General features: G+C 41.0%; 1 protein-coding gene across 3 annotated transcripts in view; it reads right to left on the bottom strand.

Annotated features, from left to right (window-relative positions):
• PTPRJ (protein tyrosine phosphatase receptor type J) overlaps nucleotides 1–26,201 on the bottom strand; it is a 72,744-nt gene that overhangs the window by 23,764 nt on the left and 22,779 nt on the right. For 2 of the 3 annotated variants that reach the window (XM_059849009.1, XM_059849007.1), the window contains exons 2-4: nucleotides 2,434–2,452; nucleotides 1,242–1,397; nucleotides 227–502 (exon numbers count right to left, since the gene is read on the bottom strand). In XM_059849009.1, coding sequence (XP_059704992.1) covers nucleotides 227–502; nucleotides 1,242–1,397; nucleotides 2,434–2,452 — 451 coding nt within the window. The remainder of the gene's footprint in view (nucleotides 1–226; nucleotides 503–1,241; nucleotides 1,398–2,433; nucleotides 2,453–26,201) is intronic. The other variant, XM_059849008.1, reaches the window with a different exon arrangement.

The following is a 26,201-nucleotide window of genomic DNA, read 5'->3' as shown; positions in this document are numbered from 1 at the left end:
TGGAGGATTTTTTGGTTTATGGTGGGGGGTTAGAGGGAGTTTGATGTCTAATAAGTAAATAAATAAATCAAGGCTATGTTTCTTCTCTACGTGAACCACTCATTCTTAGCATCTGGCCCAGGTAAGGCTGCTATTAAGTTACAGCCTCAGGCAGGTGGGTAGAGCCCTGTCCTGCACAGCAAAGCACACACCATCAGCAAGAGGGATGCAAAAAGCTGTGACTTACTTGTATACAGGTGTATGGGACTTCCCTCTCTTTCTGTCTCATTATCAGCTACTACAGCAAATACTGTGAAGCTGTACGGTGTCCCAGGGATTAACCCAGTAATTTCTGCTCTGGTTTCATTGGATGTCACATTCTTCACAGGTGTATCATTTGTACCATTTACAACCTCTATCCTGTATGTGTATTGGTCAGAAGCACTGTCATTCACCACCCATTTTAAGGTGACAGAAGTCACACCAATGGTTTCTGCTGTGAGCTTATAAATCAGGCTGGATCCTATGAAAAGAGAAAAAAAATTTTAACTGACAAGAATATTTGCTGACAAACAAACACATACAAGTGCTCTCCTCCCTGCCATATCCAGTCTCTGTAAAACAGAAATCAGCTTGGCAAAAAAATCAAGCCATCTTTCTCTACTGCAAGGCACACTTGCAAGCTCTGCTGTCTACTGCAACCCTTCAAGCTTCACTTCACCTCTAGCAGTAAAGCTGTCTAGGTGCAGCAGTGATTTCTGTGCTGCCTCAGCTGTGAGCTTTATGTGGATGGCAGACAAAGACTGGGACACACAACACGCTGTCATTTTTTTCCTTAAGTGGATATTCCAAAAAGAGAAGCCTTTCAAGCTGCAAGATTCACACACCTGTCCTGTACATATGTGACACAGAATGTTCTCTATTAGGCAGAGGACTTCAGCTGTACCTCACCACTTATGCATTTCAAATCTCTATGTCACAGTGAGTTGAACTATTAACTGGTAACCTAAAAAGCCATGATACGCAGGGAAGGGAGTCTAACATGGATAAAACTATTCCAAGGCCATGCTGCAATCACAGCATCAAACTGCATTCCTAGTTAGGTGCTCAGATACATTTCTTGGCCTCATTCTCTACTGCAGTAAAGCAGTTGGATTCATGTCCCTGCAATGCTGAACTAGTGCAATCATGATATAGAAGCACAAAGCACCCCAAAGATTTACATCCCAGTCACAATCCAAACCACAAACGTGTTACAGTGCTTAGATCACCTCTTGTCTCATCAGGTATGGATGCAGACCCGACCACTGTTCCACCTGCAGAGGTTCTGTTCCCACTTGCAGAGTTTACTGATAAATCACCATTACTACTGGTTGCTGGTTCTGCAGTTGCATTTTTTGAGCTGCAATCCTCAGTGCCTGAAAGAACACAAAACTCTGTCTTTACAATACTTCTGAACTTCCCATTTGCAGAAGTACATCCAGTTACAGATATCATGCACAGACCCTCAGTCACTTCTGTTTTCCCAGTTCTACAGAAACCTCACTGCACACTTCCTGGTTTTACCTCATCTGTGAGATTATTTGAACTAAATTCAAGTGACTGCCACATTATTTCAGCCATCCACTGACTCTACACATGGCTTGGATGAAAGCTATTATGACCTCTCTTTTCAGTACAGTTTTGTTTGAAAGCACTTTAAAAAAATTGCAGCCACACTCCATGTGTGTGTTTCTATCATGTATTATCAGAAGTTTTGTTTAACCTGGCATAGCAATTTTGTTTCTCCCCTCTAAGCATATTCCCCTCTTCCCCTCTCATATTCCCACAATGTGCTCCCACCAGTAAGAAACAGACATGGCTCTATATCTAGAGCCAGAAATCTTACATCAATTTTACAGGTCAAAGCATAGAAAATGTTGATTCAGACCCTAACATTTAAAGGCTAACTCATTTAAATCTGATGTTCAGTATTAAGGTAGAACTTATTTGCACACTTTCAGAAATTTCTGCCACATGAAAACATGTTATCTTGGCCAGTACAGCATTTCTAAACTGAATTTCACTTCAGAAATTCCTTAAAGGCATCACTTTTTGTGTCTTTTGTTTTTGGGGATTGTTTGGTTTTTATTGCCTTTAAGCGTATTTTCCCATCTTTCTAATAAGCCCATTACACCTGCACTTGGTCTTATCAGAACCCTCTATAAACTGAAAAGCAAAGGGATTTAAATACAGATTTATATTTTTAAATATCCTTAAATGAATTGTAGGCATTACAGCCACTAAAATAACAGAGTATATATTTTTAACTGCTATTTCTAAAAATTTATTCTAGGAAGCTTTTTTTTTTTTAAATACTTTGCGGATACTGTTTGATCTGTCTTAAAACCAACTAAGATAAGAAGAGTTATATTAAAAAAAAAAAAAAAAGGCAAGCAACATAATAATACTTACAAGCAATTGTACATCTGACCTGGAAAACAAAAACAAATAATATAAATTAAAACTACCAGAAGCTCAAATAAAATAAGGAGGGGTTTAATTAACATGAGGGAGGAAGAAATCTGTTTTAAAAACTCCAGATTTTTCAATCTGTGAAAGACATACATAAAATTCTACTGACATAAAAAGAACACCAAAAAAAATGCACCAAACTGGTAGAAAAAAAATCTAAGCATGCTGGTAAAAATGTTAGTTTCCACATTCTAAAAAGAAGTAGCTTATTTTGTCACAAAAAAAAAAAAAAAAAGGAAAAAAGGTTTGAATAACATAAGTTGGTTATTTTGCACATACAAATTTATAAACCAAACCTATAAGATCTTAGTTAAAACACACCTTAATTAATATCCTTAACACTGTTCCACAAAAAAAATGGCAGATACCAATTAGGTCTTTCTTATTAATAAGAGTATTCCTTTCATTCTTTTGCTGTGTAAACCCTCTTATTACTTCTCACAAAAGTGTTTTCTGTTTTCTGAAGCAAACACAGGGTAGTCAAAGTTCAAAACACCTGACACATGTTCTGAAATCCAGTTTACACGTGTGCACACATACATATCAGCAATTGCCATTTAACTGCAGCCTGAAACTCCTTTGCTGGTAACACTAACAAACACAGCAGAATTTTGCTTTGAGAATGATTTTTAGCCTTCAGACTTCGTACTTTACTTCCAAATAGCCATTTTCCTTCCTGTTGGAGTGAGAATTGGCCCATAAATTGTCATATTTAAGTCCCTCCAGGTGGCACCACAAAATGCTGCTTAAAAGAGTGAAGTAAAAAGCCCAGACTGAGGTCTGCAAGAAGCAGTCTTATCTAAGGCACTTACAACTTTTGTTTTCTCTATCCCCATCCAACTTCTTAGCCAATTATGCAATTCCACGAGCTAGCTCAAAATAAGCAGCTATCTCACAACACCCTAATGCAATGCTGGAATCCCAAATCACTCCCCCAGCTGTCATGCTGCTGGTGCCACAAGGAGCTCCAGCAGCCGTAGCTCCTCGCGCCAGTCACAGGTCCGAGCAGACACACCCTCAAAAAGCAGTCAGAAAATACCATTAAATCTTATTCCTGTGATGGTCTCAGTGCCACAGCAAGAAGAGTTTAGGTGCTCCTCCTAGGCAAAAAAAGCACTTGTAAGCATCAAAGACCTAATGCCTGGTCTTGCCTAGCACAGCCCTATGGACAACATGGCACACAACAGACATGACATGGGATGCAGATGTCCTACGTACAAGTGGGAGGCTCCTCCTCAAGCTGAGCTTTTGAGAGCTCAGCCATACTGCAAGGCTATTCAGGAAGTGAGGAAATATTTGCCTGCACTCAGGTCAAGAGTACTTCTGCATTCCTTCATGAAGTGTCTGAGGAAGAAAAGCTCAAGAAGGAAACAGCCACTCTGAAGGCAGGAAGACACTACCGTGCAGTGTCCCGAGCAGGAGAGCTAAGCTGTGTGGAAACAGCTGCTGAACAGTAAGAGGTGAGATCCCCTGAAATGCAGGGCAATCTACAAGGAAAGCCAAAAGGATGTTATGTTTATTAAGAGAGGGAATTCACAAGAAGAACAAAATCAACAAGAAATGCCACAGGACTAAGCTACAGCGATTTCTGGAGCCCTACAGACAAAGAATCAAGAGCCTGACATCATTCACAACCCATCATCCTTCAGTTACTTTCCCTCTGTAGAACTGCCTGAAAATGAACTTTCTCATCTCCTCCTTCACAAATTCTGAGTTTTGGGGCACAACATCCTTCCCGAGCAACAGGAACAACAGGTATTATTGTGTGACTGCAGAACAGGTATGCCACTAGCAAATACACTGAACTCCTCCTTTTTACCATCCCATTTATTCTCTGCCAGCTCAAACAAGGAACATGATGCCAGCTTTATGGGCATCTGATCTAATGGCAAATAATGACCAAGCTGCTTTAAATTTGGTTGTACTGTCACATGTGGATAGTGGGCATCCTTTTATTAAGGATGCTCAAACAACCTCAAAAAGGAAAGTTACACTAAAATTCCTGTCACATAATTAAAAAACTGCACCCCATCATTCTACTTGCTTATCACACCCTGGCAATACTCCCTCAAAATACCCTTCTGACTTTCTAGAACCCTACATGCAAAATCAAATTCAAAAAAATCACACCACTGGCAGCAGGCAGACCTCCTGAAATCCAAAACCACACAAAACAAATGATTCCATTCCCAAGCTTTAGCCTGCCTGACTCAGTCGTTCCATGTTGTATTTTTCAACATCAGCTATGAACCAAACTGTTCTCCAACCTGATGTTATTACTTAGAATTTACACAAAGCATTTGTTTATGATTTCAGAGGATATTTGCACTGAACACCTGATTCTCCTTGTGTTTGCATTTAATACATCATGAGCCCTGCCATCTCTGCTTTTCTTTTCCAATGACACAAGTCCCTATTATTCATATATACAGTTGGGTAATTTTTTTAACTTTTGTGGTGCTTTGGGTAGGGATGGAACATCCTTAACCAAGAAAAGACAGCAAAATGCCAAATACTGACCATTTCAACTGAAAAACAGGAGGGAAATGTATACACAAACCCATCACTGTCATCAGCTATGGCAAAAGAATTTTTTCGTGTGTCACACAGCCGGGCTGTAGGTTCCAGAGGAGCTGAGGAATTAATCTGAACTTGCACAAGGTCTCTCCTGTGCTCTCTATGCAAGCAGTTTACAACTGACCCAGAGCTGGTGGTGTGTGATATAGCCTGAATTCAGCTCCATCCTCCTCAGGTACACACTAGGTTGCCTAACTGAGGAATCAGTATTAGTCTCACAAGTAATCTTACCCAGGAAGAATTCAGACATGGTACAGGAAAACTGTCTTAAAAAATAGTGGGTGGCTGAGAAGACCAAATTCCACTGATATGTGATAACTCAGAGTAAGATATTTCCAGGAGTCAGATTTAATACAAGCCAGCTCTACACGTGCACTGGGAGAGCCACAGGGAAGACAGCAGTGCAAAACTTCAGCTCAGCTTGGTTCTCCTGCCAAACTGTGCCCTCCGATGAAGCTGGGGTTCCTGCTTTGGGGAAAACCCTTGTGGACAGCAGCCAACCTACCTGCTCCAATTTTCAAAACAAACAGCATGGTTTGGTTCATGTAAATATAAGGTCAAAGGCTGGCTAAACAGTCAAAGCAAGCAAACCAAAAAAATCTCAGCCCAAAAACCCCTTAACCACAAATCCTTTCCAAGAACACCACTTAGGTTGCTGCTTACTGTTTCTGGTGTGCTCAGCACTGTGTGCCTCATGACTCAGATGCAAAAAGCCAGGAAGTAATTGCACCCCTCTCGAAGCTGATCTTCTAAGTGTGTACTTTGAGATCTTATAGCCTCCAACCACCCATCCTCCCAGGTTTGGACTTCCATAAAAATACCACCAAGCTATCACAGTGGTCTCCAAACTGCTTCTCAACGGCCTTTCACCAAAGCAGCAGCATAATTAAGATCACTGCCCCACTAGGCAGTACCCCCCTGATCTCACACCATTTTCCCCCCTCTATGTCCAGCTATGGTTAGCTGTCCCACATGAATAACTGTGGGCTTTGGGACAAGCCACCACACAGCACCATCATGATACCTTTATGACTCCAGGCTTGGATTTGCTGATACTGTCAGCCACCACCCCTCAGCCAACAAACATGAACCAGCAAAGACACAGTAACTTGGCTACTTACAGACCCCTCTCTCTGATATCTCCTCCTTAGCATGGACTAATTCAGGAAGTATTCCCACACAAAGCTTTTACTCAAGGTCACACAAAGTAAGTGAAAATCAAACTCAGGAAGCCTCACAGTAATGGAAATGGATTGCCCAAGTATTGCATCCACAATGCAATACTTGGGCAATCTAGTACTTTCCAATCTAGTACTTTCCAATACTTGCTGATTTGCTAGGATTTTTAAGGCATGGCTTGCTATCCACCTGAAGAAATCTTTCCACTTGCCTGGAAGTGCAAAGTCTAAATCAGCAGGGAGTGACACCTTTCTGCTGCAGACTGGTATCCTGCAGGAAGACAAGGTGGGTTTTGGAAAGATTAAATGTTTCTGTCTCTTGAAACCCATCACAGGGCTGTTCCATCTCATTAATTTCCATATTATTTCCAAATTAATGAAGTTTTTAAGCTTCCAGCACTGGGCAAGAAGAATGAGTTCACCTGAATTGGGGCACAGAAGTATGTGCTTAAACCTGTATGAACCTAGCTCAAGTAACATGCCTTATCTGGACAATGTGTGGGTTCTGGGGTGGAAAAAATATCATACTGGAAAATGAGTCAAAATATACTTGGGTAACATAATAGCTCAATTTTCCAATTTCTTTATAAAATGACATAAATCTTCAACTGCAAAGCATCTCTCTGCATTTAAGCAGAAAACTTCAAGTGCACGTCATGGCACTATTACAAAACACCGCATCATCAAGGCTGGAAGAGACCTTCAAGACCATCCAGTACAACTGCAAACGCAGCACCACCACAATCACCCCTGAACCATGTACCCAAATGCCACATCCAAACACCTCTTCCACACTTCCAGACAGCCTTTAATTTACACAAAGGATATACCAAGCCAGGAAATGCAGGTGTTTTCCCCTGTGTTCACTGTCCAATAAGGAAAAAGACAATGTGAATAAAGCCTGTATGCTGAAGGAATGCAAACAGTTCAGTTACCAATTCCAGTGGTATTTGTGGATACTGAGCCCTCCTGTATCAGGTTCTTACTACTTGAAGGAGGAAATAATCAACAGGAGCCTAAGTCAGAAGCTAACATTTAATTATGTTACATAGTTTCATTGAAGATTGATTACTTTCTGAATTCACCCCTAGAGTTTGAGTTTTCTTTTAATCTCCTTTCTAGTGCGTATTTACTATTCTAAACTCTAATTGTAGTCCACAACAGTTCTGTGGCTTTGCTATTTTTTTCATTCAAATTAACTCCAGATTATCTCAATAATATGGTGCATTCATTTCCAATGAAAAATGGAAAATATGCTGTGGCAAGGGTCAATTCCACCTGTTTTCCCTCTGGTATTTTATGCAGGTATTCACAGCCCATACACAATGCACCACTTCACAGAATGTTTACTCTAAGTGGGTTTATGCTAGAGTAAAAAAGCTCTAATTTTAGAAATAGCACTAAGTTTTTGCAAGGTGTTTGGAGTCTTCTTTTAACCCTAAACGGGCAGCTCTGTTAGTGAGCCTGCACAGGACTAGATGGAGATGCAGAACTCGGAAGAAAGAAATGTGAGCTGGTGTTTGTTATGAACTGTGTGGGGCTGGACCCTCCTAGGGCCCCTGTTGCATTTGGGAGCTGTGCAGAGCCATGGAACAGCCACACACAACTGTGTACAGGCTATTTTCAGCTGTTATGCAGTTATGTGAAAGAGGAAAGACTATTTCCACTTTGCACGTATTTATATTTTGCCCCTGACACTTCTAAATTCTGACTTCCCTGAAGCAAGCCTTTCTGCAGAGAGAGGCCAAATATAATTTTTTTCCACTGGTTTTTATGAAAACATATGAGGACATTCTAGTTTGTGCAGCACCTCCAATGAACTGAAAGTGCTGTGAAAGACAAAGCCTTGTAAGAAAACCAAGATGAGACACCAAAAAGATATTTGTGATGACACATACTGGAGCAAGCTCTTTTTGCCCTGATTCTTCTGCAAGTTTCACCTGTATCTGCTTTTCAGATGGCTAGCCTAGGAGCAAGGAGTTTTCTGGGCAACATATCCAAAATAAAGAGAAAAATACAGACACCAAAACCCAAACATGACTGCATCACAACTGAACTCTCTCACCACTGACTCCAGAGAACACCATTAGATTTAATTCCAGTGACTTCCAGTTTAAAAGTTTAGTTTAAAATGTTTCCATGCAGCCCAGTAGCAGTTCTGTTTCACCCAGACCTCCAGGTCCTGATCAATTGTAGCCATTAAGTGCTGCAGACTACCTCATAGTTTAGTAGGATCATTCCTCCAACCGAGGAAACCACAAAACTTCAGCCAAAAGAAAGGCTGAAAAGCTTCAACAAGCTTAAATAATTCACATAACCCATTAAGTAACTACATTTAATTCAGAGACCATCCTCCTGAAGGAGATTATAATGAGAACAGTGTGCTTATTTGACAATGGCAAGGACTAATACTTGAAACAACTACTTACTAAACCCCAAATTGTTATCCTACTCAAGTTCCATGTCATACTATGCTGGTTTCACCGGGGCAGAGTTAACTTCCTCCACAGTGGCTGGTGTGGAGCTGTTTTGGATGGGGTACTTGGTTGCTAGCTGGGGTTAAAGCATGACACTAAACTGACATGGGTGGAACTGGAGATGGAAGTGCAAGACCAGTGCTTGAATTGAAAAAACCCTCCTCTTCTAAAGAGGAACTTCCAGTTAACACTGCCAGTCATTTCATTTTTTAAACTGAGGAAGCATCAACCTTTATTTTATGTGAACAAGCCACATTCCTGGGTACCGCTCAAGAGCGCTATTTTTGCACTCTGAGTCATTACTCAGGCACACCCTGGAAGAAGCAGGATACAATGAAAAAATGGAGAAAGAAAAAAAAAAAAAAAACCCTGGTGGCAATGACACAACGCTCAGTGTCGCCAAGTCAGCAGGGCTGGCCACCCAGGCACCATGGAAAACGTTCACCAGAGCCAGCAGCTGCCTGGCCCTTGCAGCACAGTCACAAAGAGGAGCAGCATTTCCTGACAGAGCCCTAGCTCAGATCTGCTGAGCTGAGTGCAGTCAGGACTCCCAAGTTTCTCTTATCACAACAATATTTCACTATGCTGAGCCAGACACTTTGGACTCTGCACAGTTTTTGCTCAGGGAAGTGTTAAAAAATACTTTACAAGGAGAATAACACTGAGCTGGATTTGGTTTGAGAGATTTTCCAAGTAAAAATAGTTGCAAAGGGATTTTAAAACTTACACTACAGCTCAAAGACAACATCAAGAAAGATTATTTAAACTGACAAAAAGGACCAAATTTTTCATCTATGACACCCTGTCTGGTGGCAGGAAAACCATGGCCCGTGAAAGCCTTCAAGCTCGCTCACACAGAGCTCAAAACGATCTTGTTTACACAGAAAATCCTTTTTTTGGAGGCAGTATTGATGCTGGTACATGAATGTTTTGGTCTTTCCTGCCTTAATTCTATACTTTTCTTAATACAACCTATCTCTCTGTCCTTATCAGGGTCCTGAAAACTTCCTAATCTAAAAATCTGTGAGTTGTGCAGCTGGGAGGAACCAGCCTGACCACTGCACAACACAGACTTCTCAGGCTAACCTTCATCTCCTCCTTCACGCTCTGTTGCTGTTTATTACCACTCATTTATGCTCCTTCAGTACATGCAGTTCTACCTCCGTGTGAAATGCTCCACTAGAACCCAAATAAATTTTCAGTACGGCACTGCCCTTGCCCTGTAGCTGGGTAAATCTATCCAAAGGGAGGGAGGAAAGCAATCAGCCCTCCCCATTCCCGAACAGCAGCTTTGGAGCAGTCATGCAGTGTGAGACCACTAGAGGCCCCAGCAAAACCACCTAACTTCAGCCCAAGTGACTAACAGCAGGGAAATACGCTGAATTCCCATAAAAGTTGACACTCTGGAAAGCACAAGGCTAAGGATGACCACATCAAGAGTGTAAAATGTGGATGCAGATGTCGGCACTGCCTTGCGCTGATAGTGGGAGATATTGACACCAGGCCGAGCTGGCTTGGGCAGGCTCAGCGCATCCTCAAACATCATAAATCTGTCACAAGGAAAGTAATCTCATGCAATAAATGACTGGCTGGACCTCAGACTTTCTTCCCAGTGCTTATTTACAAGATAGCACATCTTCACCTGCACTGGTTTACAGTGAATCTACATTTTTTGATGGGACCTAAAAGCAAAGTAGCTTGACTTCCTCAAAACAAATGCAAATTGCCTTACAGCAAAAAATGTGATGTGAAACCTTTTCCAGCTCCAAAATAAGCCACAGATCTGGCTCATCTACAGGGATCAGATTATCACTAACACAAACAATTCGATTGAACAATGTTTTCCCATATGTTGTTTTCACACGCAGCACTATGGGGCTGCAGGGATACTCTGGGGTTTGCCTGCTATCATCAGCCCATTTAATCCTTTAATGAATTTAAACTGTAGCAAAAGACAAATGGACTGCAAGCGTTCAAAACATGTAGTAGTACTCCTGGGAGGGAACAAAAGATCTCATTGTACAGCTCCACTAAGTTCATCTGGGGCTCTGGTAGAGTCTCTCTTTTCCTTCTCTTTGAACAGAAGCTGAATAGAAGCAGGAATGAGAATTGGCTCTGCCATTACCCCATTGCCAGACTCGTCTCTGTGAATACATTGAGGCTGCATGAGAAGTTATTCACCGACAACAACATGGGCTCTCTCTCATTTACCAGTCAATAGACACATCTCTCAAAGGTCAACTTCATGGCCATCTGGGAGGACTGGCTGTGGTGGAAAAAGGCTGGATGGTGCAGGGTCAGAACCAGAGATCAGACCGACACTGCAGCCTGAACAGCTGCAAACTTTTTATTCCAGAAAAATAATACCCATGGCTACTCTCTCCTTCCAAGACACATGAAGGAGTTCCTGCTGATCTGTGTATTTGGCATAGCTCTGATACAGATCGAACAGCCAGCAGCTCATTTCAAACTCTTATTTCAAGAGCAAGATGCTTATGTTATTTACTACCAGTCTGGAAACATGCTTATTTCAAATACATTGCACATTACACTGCTGTGCAGTGTTTGCTTAGCCTTGTGTATCACTTGGAAAAAGAAACCAAACCAAACTTAGAAAGCTTTCAAAGCCAAGAGTCAGTTTTCCCAACATGCTGCTCATCCTTTGCTTAGAGCAGCAGTACCACTGTTGCTTCCCATAGCTTCTCCTTTCTCCACAGACTTACAGATTTTCTTGTACCTACCGTATAACCCAGAATACAAAAGCGTGTCTCTTTCCATTGCATGATCTTGGCAGAAAAATATAAAGTTTTTATAAAAGATTACTGAAAAAAAAACTTTTTAAAATTGCAATTAAGTGCAAGACAAACAAGGCAATCAACAAAATTCATTAAATTTACCCAGCTTGTTTTACCACTAAATGAAGAACCACAACCAGTGAGTTTAATGATGAAGCAAACTGTTTCAATCAGGAATTCCCCCTCCACTTGAGGATGGTTCTTGCAAATTTTAAACACACAAGATTTTATTTTTTTCTTAAATCTCCACGCAAGTTCTGTTTCTGATGACACACCCATGTATATTTTATACAGGCAGCCTCCTGTTTCACAGACTGCCTTGAGAAAACACATTAAATACACTTGGAAGTTTTATCAGAAGTACGGGTGCACTATTAGGAATAATTGTGTCACACAATTATATCTGACAGTGTTGCCCTAATAGAAAAGCAGAAAGGGGCAGCAACAAGTGCAGTACCATCCTCCAAGCATTTTGGCAGATTCTCCCTTTGCCAAAGTCTGTAGTAGCAACTATTGCCTCAACTACAGCCAAGAAAAAAAAGGTAGATATTAAAAAGTACTAATTCTGGTCAGGCACTGACTCTGCAGAAGACATTGGGGGTAGGGGAGGGCTTCATCAGTACCCCTCTTTTTCCTACCTGTGCTATTAACCCCTTGAGTCTAATTATTTTTACAAGCCTGTCAGGGACAGTTAGAAATTCAAATGGAGGGATGTCCCTCAATGTATTTTAATCCTTCTTAATGTGTCTATAGGAAATGGCAGAGTGAAAGATGAGCAGCAGGTACTATAATCAGTCAATCAAAACACCTCATCCTTCCCCTTCAGTTTTGCTGCTCTTTAACAATACATTAACACTTCCTTCAATTAATTATTCTTTGACTCAAACTGAAAGTCACAAGAGTAGATTTGATTTGATTTCACTCAGATTATATGTTCAGTGTCTTTGAAACAGTAGATTTGTTCTCTTTTGCTCCTCTGCCCTCAACAGACCACAAACATGGAAACAGAAAAAATATCACTGCTTTTCTAAAATGTTTCTAACCTTAGCTAAACTACAGAAACAATTTCCTTGCACCACTGCAAAGTGCCTGGGAAACCCTGAAGGATAAGAACTTCGTGATTTCCAAACAGACACATTTCTTTCTGGCCTAGTGTTTGGTGTTTTTATACTTTGCAATAGCTAAAGCATAACAGCTCTATCATATCCAGGGAGGAAACAAGGACATACCCAAAACCAGTGAGCTAGAGCACATTCAGTGCTATCACTTATTTGAAAAAAAAAAAAAAAAACAAACCAGAAAATTTAAAATAAATAAATAAAATAAACATCACCAAACCAATGCCTCCTCCTCAAAAAAATCCACAAACCAGTAAGGCTATGCAAATGCTCAAGTATTGTATTAAAGCACACCTAGTTCACAAACAGAACTTTGAATTACCTGCTGAAAATATGCTTCTCAAATTTCTCATCTGTGTGTTTAAGGCTGACAATACCAAGCTCTGAAGAGAAAAGCCACATAAATGTGTCTGTGTTTGGAGCAAGAGCTTTGGGGAAGGTTAGGTGAGAAACCCTTCAGTTCACTCTGATGCATTTTCACAATGAACACATGGGGCAAAGCTTCCTCTTCACACTCAAATACTAAAGCCACATTAAACCAGATCTAAGACAAAGATGAAACTAAGTTGTCCATGCCTTGCATCCTGTTTTATGTTCATGCCACAGAAAGCTAAGTCATTTACTGTCCTTGCTCATCTAATAGCCAGAGCTCCCTCAGATTAGGGGGATAACATATATATTTGTAACTATCTATAAATTGCTGCTTGCCAACAGCAAGAATTGTAAAGCAGCAGTATAAAACACAAACCTTAATTGCTCTGCACCACATTGGTGGGATTTTGGCATATCTGTAATCTTAGCACAATAAAAAAATTACACATGAACTCAGGGTACTGAGTTCCAAAGCCTTGTATCAGATAACACAAATGACCTTTGTTACCCATGTGCAGGTAGGGGAGAAAGATAAGAATGAAGAGGAAGTTAATTGCATTCCAGCTGCTGAAACCTTGTTATCTTGGTATCTTTTAATTGATGTGGTTTTGCTACCACATCACCTTCCCTGAACTGCTCTTCTAGTGGCCTCAGGTTCTTTCTTCCTCACCTTCCAACAAGGGTTAAATAGAGAGTGATTCACAAGGTGGATTCCTCCGCACCTCCCCTGTCTCTAACACAGATATTCAAAATGTCCCAAGTTATATAATGCTGCCAGAAACGTGACTACCTGAAGAACAGGTTTGAATATAGAATGTAAAACATTTACAAAAACGATTGTAAAAAAAACATACCAGAACAAAGCAGTGCATCCTCCACAGGCCATAGCAGCCTCTCCCATCTCTAGGAGATACTGCTTGCTTTTTTATTCCTCCTTACACTTCAACTGCACAAAACAAACTAACAAGGAAAAGCACTTTGGAACAATTGGCCTTATTGGTGAGAGCTGACAGTGGAGTTTGGTCCACACCCCCACAGGGTTTAATCCCTGGCCTGCCTGGCAGCACCTCCTCCCTGTGTTTCAGCAGCAGTGAGGAGGAATCCTGCAGACACTACCAGGAAGAGTTTCATCAAGAGGGAAGACTCAGCTAAGACGACACATACAAATGAGAGCGAGGGCACGCCAAGCCAAGTCAGACTAAAGACCACTGTTCACTGCACCCAGACTGCCCCTGCAAAGCTGAAACACTTTTCAAAGGACTGAGGAACACATTAGCTTGAATACACTAGCACACACAAAGCCCCAGTTTAGAAAGATGCCTGATCTACCACCTGACTCAAGCTATGAAAATGAAAATATACCCACAGACTTTTTTTCCATCATGTTTTGAGACACATGAGCCTCCAGATGCCAAAAGGCAAGAAGGCAGATGTCTAGACAACCCCTTAGGGCGTTACATCTCTATTAAGACATTTTCTCCTTTTCTTTCCTAGTGACACATCCAGTCTGCATGACCCAGAACTTTTTAAAATCCACTGTTACAGCCCCTTCTCCCCTGCCATACAGTGATTTTTACATCTGTGCTGCCTCTAAGAGTAACTGCACATTGTGAAGTTTGTGTTCAGAGCCCACTTTAAATGCAGACTAAGTTTTAGAGCCCAGTCCCTGTTCTCCCTCCCAAAGACACTTACCAAAGCACATTCCTTACAAGTAAGCCAAACAAGCAGAAAAGTGTTTAGATAACTAAAGGGGTTTCCTTCTTGTTTGAAAATAGAGGCCTGACCAGCAAGTGTGAGCTCCTGCTGTGTCACCCAGGGGATTCAGATGCAGGAAGCCAAAAAGATGAGCTCTGATCATACAGGACATTGTTGCATGCAAGAGGGAAGACACAGAATCATTCATGTCTCGAGATTGTGGGTTAAAAAACAAAACAAAACAACACTGTGAACAAAAACACAAAAAAAATCCTCAACCAACTAGAATGGCTTATCAGGGATAGCTCTAAAATCAGAGATATCTTTCTAGAAACATTTCAAGATTAAAGCCTTCTACAAGAAGCAAAAAGGTAGAGTTTGTAGCTGCCAAAGGAAAATAAAAATTTGCACTGCATTGTACTTCAATTCATTATTGACTCCAAGAACATGAAGTTACCTACTTTCATTCATTCAAACACTACTACTCTGGTGCCAGGAATGCAGCATCAGCAGAGACAACCCAAGCACTGAAGAAATCAAAAGAATTACCTTTTTACTGACAAAGGTCAGCCCAGGGGTAATCCTGCACTGAAAGGAGCAAGTGCTACAATAAGAGACAATAATTAAACAGGAAATTCTCTGGTAATATCTGTGAATTTTTTGATCCAACACCTATCACTGGATATTTGCTAGCCAATTTCCCAAAAACTTATGTTACTTGATATGACTTATCAGAATTTAACCTTCATATTTAAATGAAAGAAAATTAATTGCAGTTATGGTATTTTTAACTCAAAGCATTCATATTGCAGGTTAACCAAAACAGTCTCATCTGAATTACATCCCTTATACCTGACATTTGAACCGCCCACATTGGAGACTGGGGAGTGAAAAAAACTGAAGAAGGGGATAAAACATTATTCTTTCTACTCTTTATCCTGATTTAACTAGAATTGCAACCTGGAAAGATACTTCCAGTTTTTCTAATAACCCTCTTATGCCATTTCTACATACACTGTATGAAGATCCCCCATTCCCAAATATTAACACAGTAACATTTTAAGCTCTTACACTGGTCTTTCACATAACCCTCCAGTATCACAGGAACACTTCATATCTACCAATTCTTATCCCCTACCATACACAACCCCTGAAGTTTTTAATTAATTTCATTAATATAATTTTTATTGCAATTCCATCAACGGAGCACAGAGTGTATTTATAGCAGCTATCAGAAAAGCTGGGTGTAAATGGTGGCTCAGCCACCCCAGAAACAGTATCTGCATAGCTACACAACCCAAAATAGACCCAAAACATCATCTTCCAACAGAGCTGATCTTCTGCAGCAAAAAACCCTTTCCAGCAAAGCACCAGAGCTTCCTCCTTTACTTCAAACACTAATCAGACACCCAAGACATAGAACAGCTTGGAATAAGAAGTTTAAAATGTGTAATAGTTTCCTCTCTTATTATAGAGAGTTTATGTTGCCATGTAGATACCTTGCCTGTGTTACCATATGAGCCAGTTCCTTCTACTGCAGTACCAGAGCTTTTGCTGCAAAGATCTGTTTTTAAATTTATAGGTTTATAAAAAACCCTAAAAGAAACCCAAGTAAAATAAAAGCCTTCTTCCCCTGACTGCAGGAGTCAGGTTTGCTTATCAGCTGAACTGGATCCACACCGCTCACAACAGCCCAAAGACTATATAACACTAAAGAAAAAGGCCTAACAAATTTTAATATTGCTTCTTCTGGCTGGAAAGGTTCTTTTTTTTCCCTTGCTCAATCATTTATTCATTAAGAAACAGAGTTTCAGGGAAGACTAAACTATTCATGAATATGGGCTGAATTTACAGAAGGGTTCACTCGAGGACAACCCCCTGCGACTCACACTGAAACCGAGGCGGGAGATGGAGAGGAACTGTTTCCATTCTGACAAAAACCTTCAGATGCTGAGCACAGCAACAAAAGCTGAGGCAGGGGCCACAGCAGCCACAATATGGTGCCCATGGTTCCCAACAGCCCCACGGTCACAGCACTCAGCTGGCACACAGCAGATCCACGCTGCCATCTCCTCACTGCCTGGCCACAGAGGGAAGGGCAAATGGGAACGGGGCAGCAGCTCCCGCTCCAGGAGCTGCCAGCCCGGCTCAGAGCTGCCCTCACCCTGTGCCCAGTTGTCCTCAATTACTGCCAAGCTTGGAACACATTCCTTCTGGGACAGACCCGAGGTCAGGCCCTAATGAAGAAAAAAAAGCTTCAACAAAACACATACAGGGATGTGCCACTGGGAAAGACATGGGCTTCCCCTTTTCTCCAGCTGTCTTTCCATCAACTCCTTCCCCTGGGGCTCTTGAGTTTAAACACAAACCACACAGGCAAAAAAGAAGCCCAAGGTAAACCACTCAAACATGAGGTCACACCAAACAGTCAAATTACCCCAAACTACCCAAATTGTGGGTTTGTGTTGTTGTAAGACTTCCCCCTGTTCTCAGCTTCCACCCCCATCCCCACTATCTAGTGGAATTACCACAATTTTTCCCTTTGAAAATGTTTTTTGGGAGAGAAAGTTATTTCCCCATATCTACACCACCAAATGCAAAAATAAAGATGTCGATTTTTTTGTTTTCTTTTTGTGTTGTGCTAAAAAAAAAAATCTGGCCACTGCAGAACTGTGTGCACTTCAGTGAGGGTGAGTCTGGGACACATTCACATTTTATTAGCACCTAGAAGTCAACAGCTCTGGGAGCAGAAAATCCTGTAAAAACAATAAATAAACATTCAAAAGAAAGCGAAGGGGAAAGGCATTTGTTTGCACACCAGGGTGGGGCAGCAGCAGAGTACTAAAGATATAAATTATTCTTTTTCCTTTCTGTTTAGCCTTCTGCATAATCCTTCTAAATAGCAGTAATTTGGGAAACAGCATCAAATTCCTCTCTCAGAGGCCACTCTGTGCATACCCCTTATTCGAATGCAGTTAGAGCACAATGGGAAAAATGATATTCATTACTTTCTGCTGCTCAGGGTGAGACTAATCTACTCAAAAAGCCTGTACGGAAACAACTAAAACACATCTACCAAAATTAAAAACCTGGGGAAGGAGGGATCTGAAACACTTAGTCCCAGCTTTGTTGATAGGCAGAATTAGCAGAAGCTAGACCCCAAAGTCATTTAATTATAAGCAGGACAACAGTATGAATTGGCAGCAGTGAAACCATAAGGCAACACTCTGACTCACATCATGTATGCACAGCAAAGCAAGATTCTCCTGCCTGGGGTATTTTGGGAATCTGTGTTCTCCTGTATGCTGCAATTGCAGCATCCCAGCCTTCTGAATTAGGCCCAAATAGCTCCTTTTATTATGATACCTTTACTGAAGAAAAAATACTGCACTGCAGGCGCAATTTCTTACCTAGAAAGCGGCCACTCATACACAAAACTGCTCTTTCAGTACCCACACAGCTTTCATGAGGCATTATACCCAATTAAGTCCCAGCAGGGCTGCCCCTTAGTGATTTCCCAAGAGACTGGATGCTTCCAGCTCTATGATTTTGGACACAATTTGCTATCAGCTGGAAGTGCTGCCCATTTACCCATCTTGCATCTTCATGATCCATCTGTGAATTTAGCTCCACCCCATCAGACACTAATAAATTAATAAAAGGTAAAAAATTAAATATAAAAGAGAGGCTAGCTGCTGAGGTCAAACTGAGTTTTGCATTTCTCTCATAGAGCAGCTTCTGTGAACTGCTTTTCCCACCTGCTGCTCTGACACCTGGCAAAGCTGGCAGGACCCTCTTCCCGGTCCTGAGCGGGAGCAGCAGCAGCCACTTGGCACAGGAGATCAGGCAGAGGAAAGCCTCCACCCTGCAGCACAGCTTTTTCAATCACCACTCAGCCTCAAGACTTCTAAAAACAAGATCAAGACAATGAAAGATCTCAGTGATATGATGGCAGCCAAAATTGCCTTTTTTTTTTTTTTTTTTTTTTTTTAATGTGCACACAAATGAATCCAAAGTTCCTGTCTGATAATGTCTTCCAGCACACAACTCCCAGCCAGTGGCACATGCCAGGCTGGGGTGGAGAGCTCCAGGCATTCATGGCTCTAACTGGAAGAACACCCAGTGCCTGGCAGTATCAAATTTTATTTCCTAATTTCCACTCTCAAAACAGTTGGTGCAGAAAGAAGTGTGTGTGGAGAAATATTTTATATATATATATTTGTTATTTATGTATTAAAAAAAGGATTTGTACAGTCTAATAAAAAGAAAAATCAGTATTTGAGATATCATTTCTGTTACTGATTCTGGACTAAAGTTCAGACAAGCAGCAAACCTCTGTGTTTTTTTTGCAGGATCTCTTGCTTCTCCTTATGCCAGAGAGTTGCTTTAAAATAATAGGGGAAGAAAAAAATAACTTAGCATTTTCCCACAGTTCTAACCCCCACCAGCAAGAGCAAGGCTTAAATATATAAATAGCCAGGCAAGTGCATAGTATGTACCACACACCATCTCAGGGCCACTGAGTCTAAAAGAAAACTATTAATATTCCAAATGGGATGTGGAGAAGGTGATAAGGGTTGCACTCGACATATTTCTGTATCTACTTTTGAAGAACACCGAGTACCTCACACAAAAATGTTGTACCAGGTGTTCTCCACCCACCCCCATTTTATTTTTCATGGGCAGCTTTCCCAGCCACATTGGTATTTGGCTTCTCCTGAAACCATGACAGCTTTTAATAGAGAACAGTGGCTAAGAGAACACATGCTGTGGGGTTTGGAGGGGAGAGGAGTCCCCCCAAAAACCAATACACAGAGTTTCAGGGTGTTAAGGCAGGAAGATGCGGAAGGGTTCACCCCAGCACAAGAAGGATGTGGCTGTCTCAGCCTCCACCTTGCTTGAGGTTTCCAGAGCAATTGCACCAGCAGGAGCTGCAGTGTTCCCTCATGCAATTGGACATTTGACACCCAGAAGGTCCCACATTGCCAAATATAAAAGAATGCAAATTTCCAGGCAGTGTACACTGTTTCTGTGGAGCACATTTTCATTATGGTTATAGGAAGTTGCCGAGAAGTAAGATCTCAGGAAGCTGAGAAGAGGAACCAGATCTTTAAGGGGCTAACAAGAACCAGAAGAGTTGCAATAGGATTGCTAAAAACAGAAAAAGCAGATCCCTTACGGGCAGGATTAAACCTTGCACTTCAGTTATAGAACCAATTCTGCATTCAGGGGAGGTGGAGAACTAACATGGAACCTCTCTCCATAGCTGAATTTGAACTTCCTTTGTTCTGCCAGAGCTGGAGGTATCTACCTTTCCCAGGCACTTTCTCCTCCTGCTGCACAGTTAAGTGAGGGGTGAAGGCAGCCTCCAAGCCCCCCATGAAAGCAGCTCACATTTGGCTTGAGTGAATAACAGGAAAAGAGAAGAGAGCTCCCCGAGAAGCTGAGGCTTCACTCACTCTGATGAAGCTGGAAATTCCAACCTCAGCCTGGCTGCTCTGTGTCTGCCAAAAACCTTTGAAGTGAATTCTTTGAAGTTGGCCAGAAGCAGCTCTGAACTGGGGAGAGTGACGAGGAGGGTGGATGGGGGCCGGCCAGGGGCTTTGATTCCCACATAGTGGAGTCCAAGTCAAGGCTGGATTCAGCAGATAAAAAGGGCATTTATTAAAAAAGTCACCATTGATTTTACAGGTATAAGGAGATGTAAATCCTAACTCATATTCACAAGGGGAACATGACTTAGGGCCAAACTGCAAGTCTCAACAAGTGCTACAAGATATGCAAGCGTGCATTTCTTTCAGCCTCACACTGCTGCAAACATCACCCCTTAAAAAACACCTCTATGATAGGACTGTATGAGGTACCAAAGCCCTTCACTGTGTGTACTTCTGCAGAAATGACTGACAATTCCCTTAAAGCTCTCTGCAGCGTTTCTGCTACAAGGACAAAAGGAGCTCTTAAAGCAAGTTTGAGTTTCTCGGGGGCAAGTAAGAGTGGGAAGCATGTAAAACTGGCATCTTCTGGAATCCTTCTGCAAAGGGCATCTATGATCCCTATTTTCAGTACTTAACATAGCATCACACAGACGGCAATTCTAAGGGTTACATCTTTGGAGAGTTGCAATAAGAAGCCTGGTTTAAAGGAACAGCCTGCCTTAAAGCAACCCTGATCCACTGGGACCTGGAAATATATTATCCCTCTGAGCAAGGAGCATGATAATAAAAAAAGAAACCAGCTGAAAGTATTACACACTAGAAACATTTCCTTCCCCTTATGATGCCTGAGGACCAAAGGAACAGAGGCAGTAACTGCAGTGCTGAATGCATGCAGGCAGTTTTTCAGCAAACTGATGAATGGGAATTTTTGAAGTTTCTCTTCCATAGAGTAAGGAATGAGGCAGAGCAGGCAGCCAGTAATTGGCCCACAAACTATGAAAAAGTTAGACATGATTTGATCATGCAAAAAAAGTGCAAAAGTTCAAATGGAACCAGTTGCACATAGAAGACTGCACCAAGAATGAAGTGACTGAAATTCTGGGACCCTGGGTTTAGTCATACTCAAGCATTGCTTCTGTTTTCCCTTTCCCAAAAGCCGTATATTCTTCAATACAATTACTTTCCCTTCTAATTTAGGACTTATTGTAGAAGTGTTTTCCATTCAGTCCCCGACCAGCTGCATGTAACAACCAAGAGGAGAGATGAAGATTTTTGTTTCACAACTTCTCTTGCTGCATTTTATAACCATTTCTCACAGACCTTTTTACAAGCCAGTATTTTAAATTATCTTTGTAAGGAAAAGGAACTTGTCAACGCTATTTCCTTTTTATTTGCTCTGCTAATTTAGCGGCCTTTTGCAACAGACTAAATCAAATGACTTTCAATTTTGAAATCTAAAAATGCTTTGCAGCCTGCATTTAACATATGAAGATTTAGAGTACACGCATTATTTGAAACACAACACAGCAACGTCTCACAGTGAAAGGAAAAAACATTTCCCTATAATAAAAAAGATGCAGGATTTATTGTACAGCCCTGAGTATAAAGGTTTTTAAGGCTGCTAAAAATGGTGCAACAGTTTCTACATTATTGTATCTCAACAACTTGTACATCAAATTTGCAGAGCTCACAGACAAGTTGCCATTGTTATTCTGTTCACTCTCACTGGGTTGTGGTTTTGTGTTTTGCTTTGCTTTTTAGTTAATTACTTCAGATCTGCAATTTGAAATCACTTAACAGTTCCACTGGGCTGCTTTTAGGAACACTTCTCATCTCCCTGCCTACAGAAGCATAACTTGTTAGAAATTACATGAAGAAATATTACAGTTCTAGTGCAGGAAGGAGAGGTTACTCTAAATAAGCACAGCAGCAAATGTGTTAAGCAGAAATATATTTAGCTGGCCTGCTGGCCACGGTCACTTACTGAAGCCAGGAACAACCTTATGCAAAGTAGCTTCAGTTAACACGATGTGAAAAAACACCCAGTACTATTTTAAAAACTTTCAGTTTCAACAGTGTTTAACCAGATAAAGTATAGTTCTTAGCACTAAGACAGTTTCCAGACATAAGAATGTTTTCTCCTCAGGGACACCACAACACACAAATGAAAAGATTTTTGAACTAGACCCCGAGCTAAGCCCTCTCAAGTTGTGTATTTAGCATGTCATCAACACAATGAGCCAATAAATTGCTGCCCCTTCCTTCCATGCTTTGTTTTTAAAGGCCTCATTGTATTTTATTTCAGTTTATTTAAGCAAGATTTCTATCACTGCTGGTACAGAAACAGGCAAAACTTGTTATCTTTGCAAATACGAAAAAAGCCTCTGAAAAATACATCCATATATATTAATTGCTCTGACCTTACAACTTAACAACTTAAAACTTGTTTGCTCACTCTAATCAGAAACCACAAATCAATATTCCTTCATACCTTGACAAGTTATGGAAATAAGTGACATCAGGAGCAGCACTTTTAACATTTCCCTTTTTTTCCCCTGACAAGCTCCAAGATCAGCAAGGAAGCCAGGCAACAGACCAGCTGTAAAACTATTACTGAGCTTGCAGCACTTCCCTGAACATACAGCCTTTAGGAAGACTTCCACACTGAAGAAGAAAACTTCACTCATGAAAGAGCTGAAGGCTAATTACTTCACATTGTGGGGATTTCCAATGGCCCTACAGACACTGAAGGACAGATCTGAGAGCAGCTTCCAAAGATTCTCTCAAATCAGCTGCTAATGTTCTGATGCACACAGGGATGTCAGCAAGTACTGTCTTGACAGACCTTCTCCTATTGCCTGCTTTTTGAAACACCCCAGACATTCAAAATGAAGACATGTGACTCATTTTCCCAACCAACTGCTTACAAGGATTATTGATTTCATGGGTCATTAGACACATTCCTGCTTTTTTCATTGTCTCTGCTGCAGAGTGGGGATGGGAGCTCAGCACTTTCAAAATTATTATTAATTTAAGAGCAGCAGTGACAGAGGAGAGAGGGAAAAAAATAAAAAAAAAGGAGGGTGGGTGACAGAGATGACATGGAACAGAACACCAGTAGTTTCAGCACAAGAATTCCCAAAATACACCAAGGAATGCCAAGCCCTCTCTTTCTTCCCAAAGAACCAAAAGGCAACAGCAAACAAGTGGAAGAGTTAGATAAAGAAAGATTTGCAGCAGAGCTGGGAACTGTGTTTGCTTCCCTGGTTGTGGGTAAACATCCAAACATTTGTATGACTAACTGATCTTCAACATTAAATTTCTGTGTAAACTTGCCTATATCAGAACATTTCATCTTTGTATACCTAGAAGGGAGGGTTTGCTGCTTTTTAAAAATTCTCTTGTATTTCAGAAGCCTAAAAACATAGGGCACAGACTATTTTATTCTCTGATTACTCTTTTCATGGGGAAACTCAAATGAAATATGGTCAACATCACCTCCAAAAGCTGAAAACAGGTAACCTACATCCATACAACTCCATAAAAAAGGCCTGATTATATTATGAACAAGTGTACACAGCCCTTCTGTGCAGCAGCTCAGTCCTAATGCTTTGGCTGAGCACTTAGAGCAGGAAGAGGTGCCAAGTGACAACAGGAGAAAAGAACTTTTGTTCAGCTTTGTTCTTCCCACACCAACCTGTGATTATTATTTTGATCCCCTCTAAAAGAACCAAGTTTTCATTCCAAGGTCTGCTCTGTGTGAATGAAGCAAGCCCCTCTCTCTGTAGGAGACTACAGACAAGGGGGAAGCTTTCCCCCCACTCCTGATTGCACAGAACACTCCTACAATCACTGCCATCAAGCAGCCAGGTCCCAATTTCTGCCCAGGCACACGGTGCCCCTTGCAAACCTCTGCTCTGCTCCTTTTCAGGTGCAGGATGCAGGCAAGCTGACAAGTGACAAGTTCCACTGTGGAAATTTCAAACATCACTGAGCCAAGCTACCAGCCCAGTCCCTGCTAGGCAAAGCAGGTAATAAATTACCAGTGCAAATTTTGTCGAAGGATCTTCTGAGTCCTTAGGAGAATCCCATCTGCCTGACTCCTCCAACCAATGCAGCCCAAACAGGAGTCCCAGCTCAGGAGCCACCTGCAACAACCTGAGAGAGGAAACTGCACCACAAAAGCCCCGGGTTCACCCCACCTAACACCTCTCTTTAAACATGTTCCACAAAAGCATGACCCAAAATCCACGGTGGGTTTTCCCTATCACTTTTGTACAAAGAGTTATTAAGTGTCATGTTTCAAATTGAGTCAAAAAAAAAGAAAAATTCAAAGGCACAAAAATCAGATTGAATAAAATCGGCAGTATTTCTGTCTATTTTCACATCACTATTTTCAGTGAGACCTTGTTCATAGGTACAGATAAACACAAAATAAAGGTGGAGTGCACACATATAGACATAACATTTACAAGTGAAAACATCTGACAACAGTAGCTGGAAACTGCCAGAGCTGTAGAAAGGACTTCAGCCTGCTTTGGAGCTTTTCCTGGTAAAAACTAATAGGCTTTAGACTCAATCTTCTAACCAGAAGTAATTCCTGACCAGCATGACCACAAGAAAAGTCTAAAAATCACCTTTCTTGTTAACAAGTGTAATAAACATCTTAGACAATATGAATATTAAGCCTCAAATGAAACAAAATGCATTTGGGGAAGCAGATAAGAGCCTTTGGCTAAAATAAACAACTAAGAAACAAAAATTATTTCCCTAATGTAAACTTGAGGAGGAAGAAAAAATATTTGCCAGTAGATTCCCATGTTCTGACCTCTGCATGAACTCTAAGCAACCAGTCTGCAATTTCTAACAGCAACAAGAAAGGAAAGTGCATAGAAAGATACTGAAGGATCCCAGTCCTCACAACTTATGCTAAGTAGACAGGACACAAGTCAACTGAAGAAAAAAAAAAAAAAAACCACAAAAAACCAAAAAACCACACCTTACACTGCACAAAGCTGCAGCTCTTTGCAGCAAATCACCAAAATACTTCACTGCAGCCACCACACGTGGAACACCGCAAACCACAGACCTGTACATGCTTTGGGGACCAAGGCCTGACTCCAACTGCAAGTTTCTTCCCGAAATTATGTATGCCTTGGGGTTCAGCTACATTATCAGTTCAAGGTAAAACCAGCTTGATTTAGAAATGCCAGATACTGGATAATCTATCACAACCCAATGTTAATGATTCCCCAGCTTAATTAGTGTTAGCATAATCACCCATCTCTACTCCAAAAGGTAATGTGTTGATAGACAAATATTCAAACTATTTTAGGGTACGTTAACATGAGGATTTTCAAGGCTGAAATAAATAACAAGCCCAACTGCATCCACTGAACATGTCAGAAAAGTTACAGGAGATCTTAAGCAAAGTAGGTGCTTTGCCTTCCCAGGGTGTTAACAAGCAATAACTTCTCAAATTAGTGTGGATAAATAGGTCTTAAAAGTGGCAGAAATATAGAAATAAGGCAATATTCCAGTGTCTATATTTGACTGCATATTTTTATTAAAAGAGGGCTATTCCTAAGTAATTAAGAAATTAACCACTGTCACTAACCTCAGGTTCAGCAAGGCACAGACATATACTAATACTTTTCTCTAATATCCCACGGTTTGTAGCTGACAGGTCCCTAGAAAAAGCTGGTAAGTTTGGTTTGTTTTGGCCGATAGGAAATAACGTGCTTTTGCTACACAGGTGTGCAACAGTCTCAGCACATTATTTCCAGTTTTCTTGAAAAAAACAAATGCAAAAAGTATTTTTAAAAGGAAAACTGATTTTTATGCTTGGAGGAGCTTCTTGTCTTTGCAGCTGTAGGAGAAACTGAATGCTGAAACAACCTCATTGACCATCAGCACATTGCTATGGCCACCATGCTGGACTTTGATTTGCTCTATTAAAACAGTTCAAACATTTAGCTCTGAAATTGACATTTGATTTGAGGCTTACAGAGATGAATGATGACACTGCATAAGAAACTGAAATACAGTTCATATAACTTGT

The sequence above is a fragment of the Haemorhous mexicanus genome, chromosome 6 (assembly GCF_027477595.1).
Source record: "Haemorhous mexicanus isolate bHaeMex1 chromosome 6, bHaeMex1.pri, whole genome shotgun sequence".
In the NCBI taxonomy this organism is placed as follows: Eukaryota; Metazoa; Chordata; class Aves; order Passeriformes; family Fringillidae; genus Haemorhous; species Haemorhous mexicanus.
Note: the sequence above shows the minus strand (reverse complement) of the source record. Positions and strands in the feature narration are given on the sequence as shown.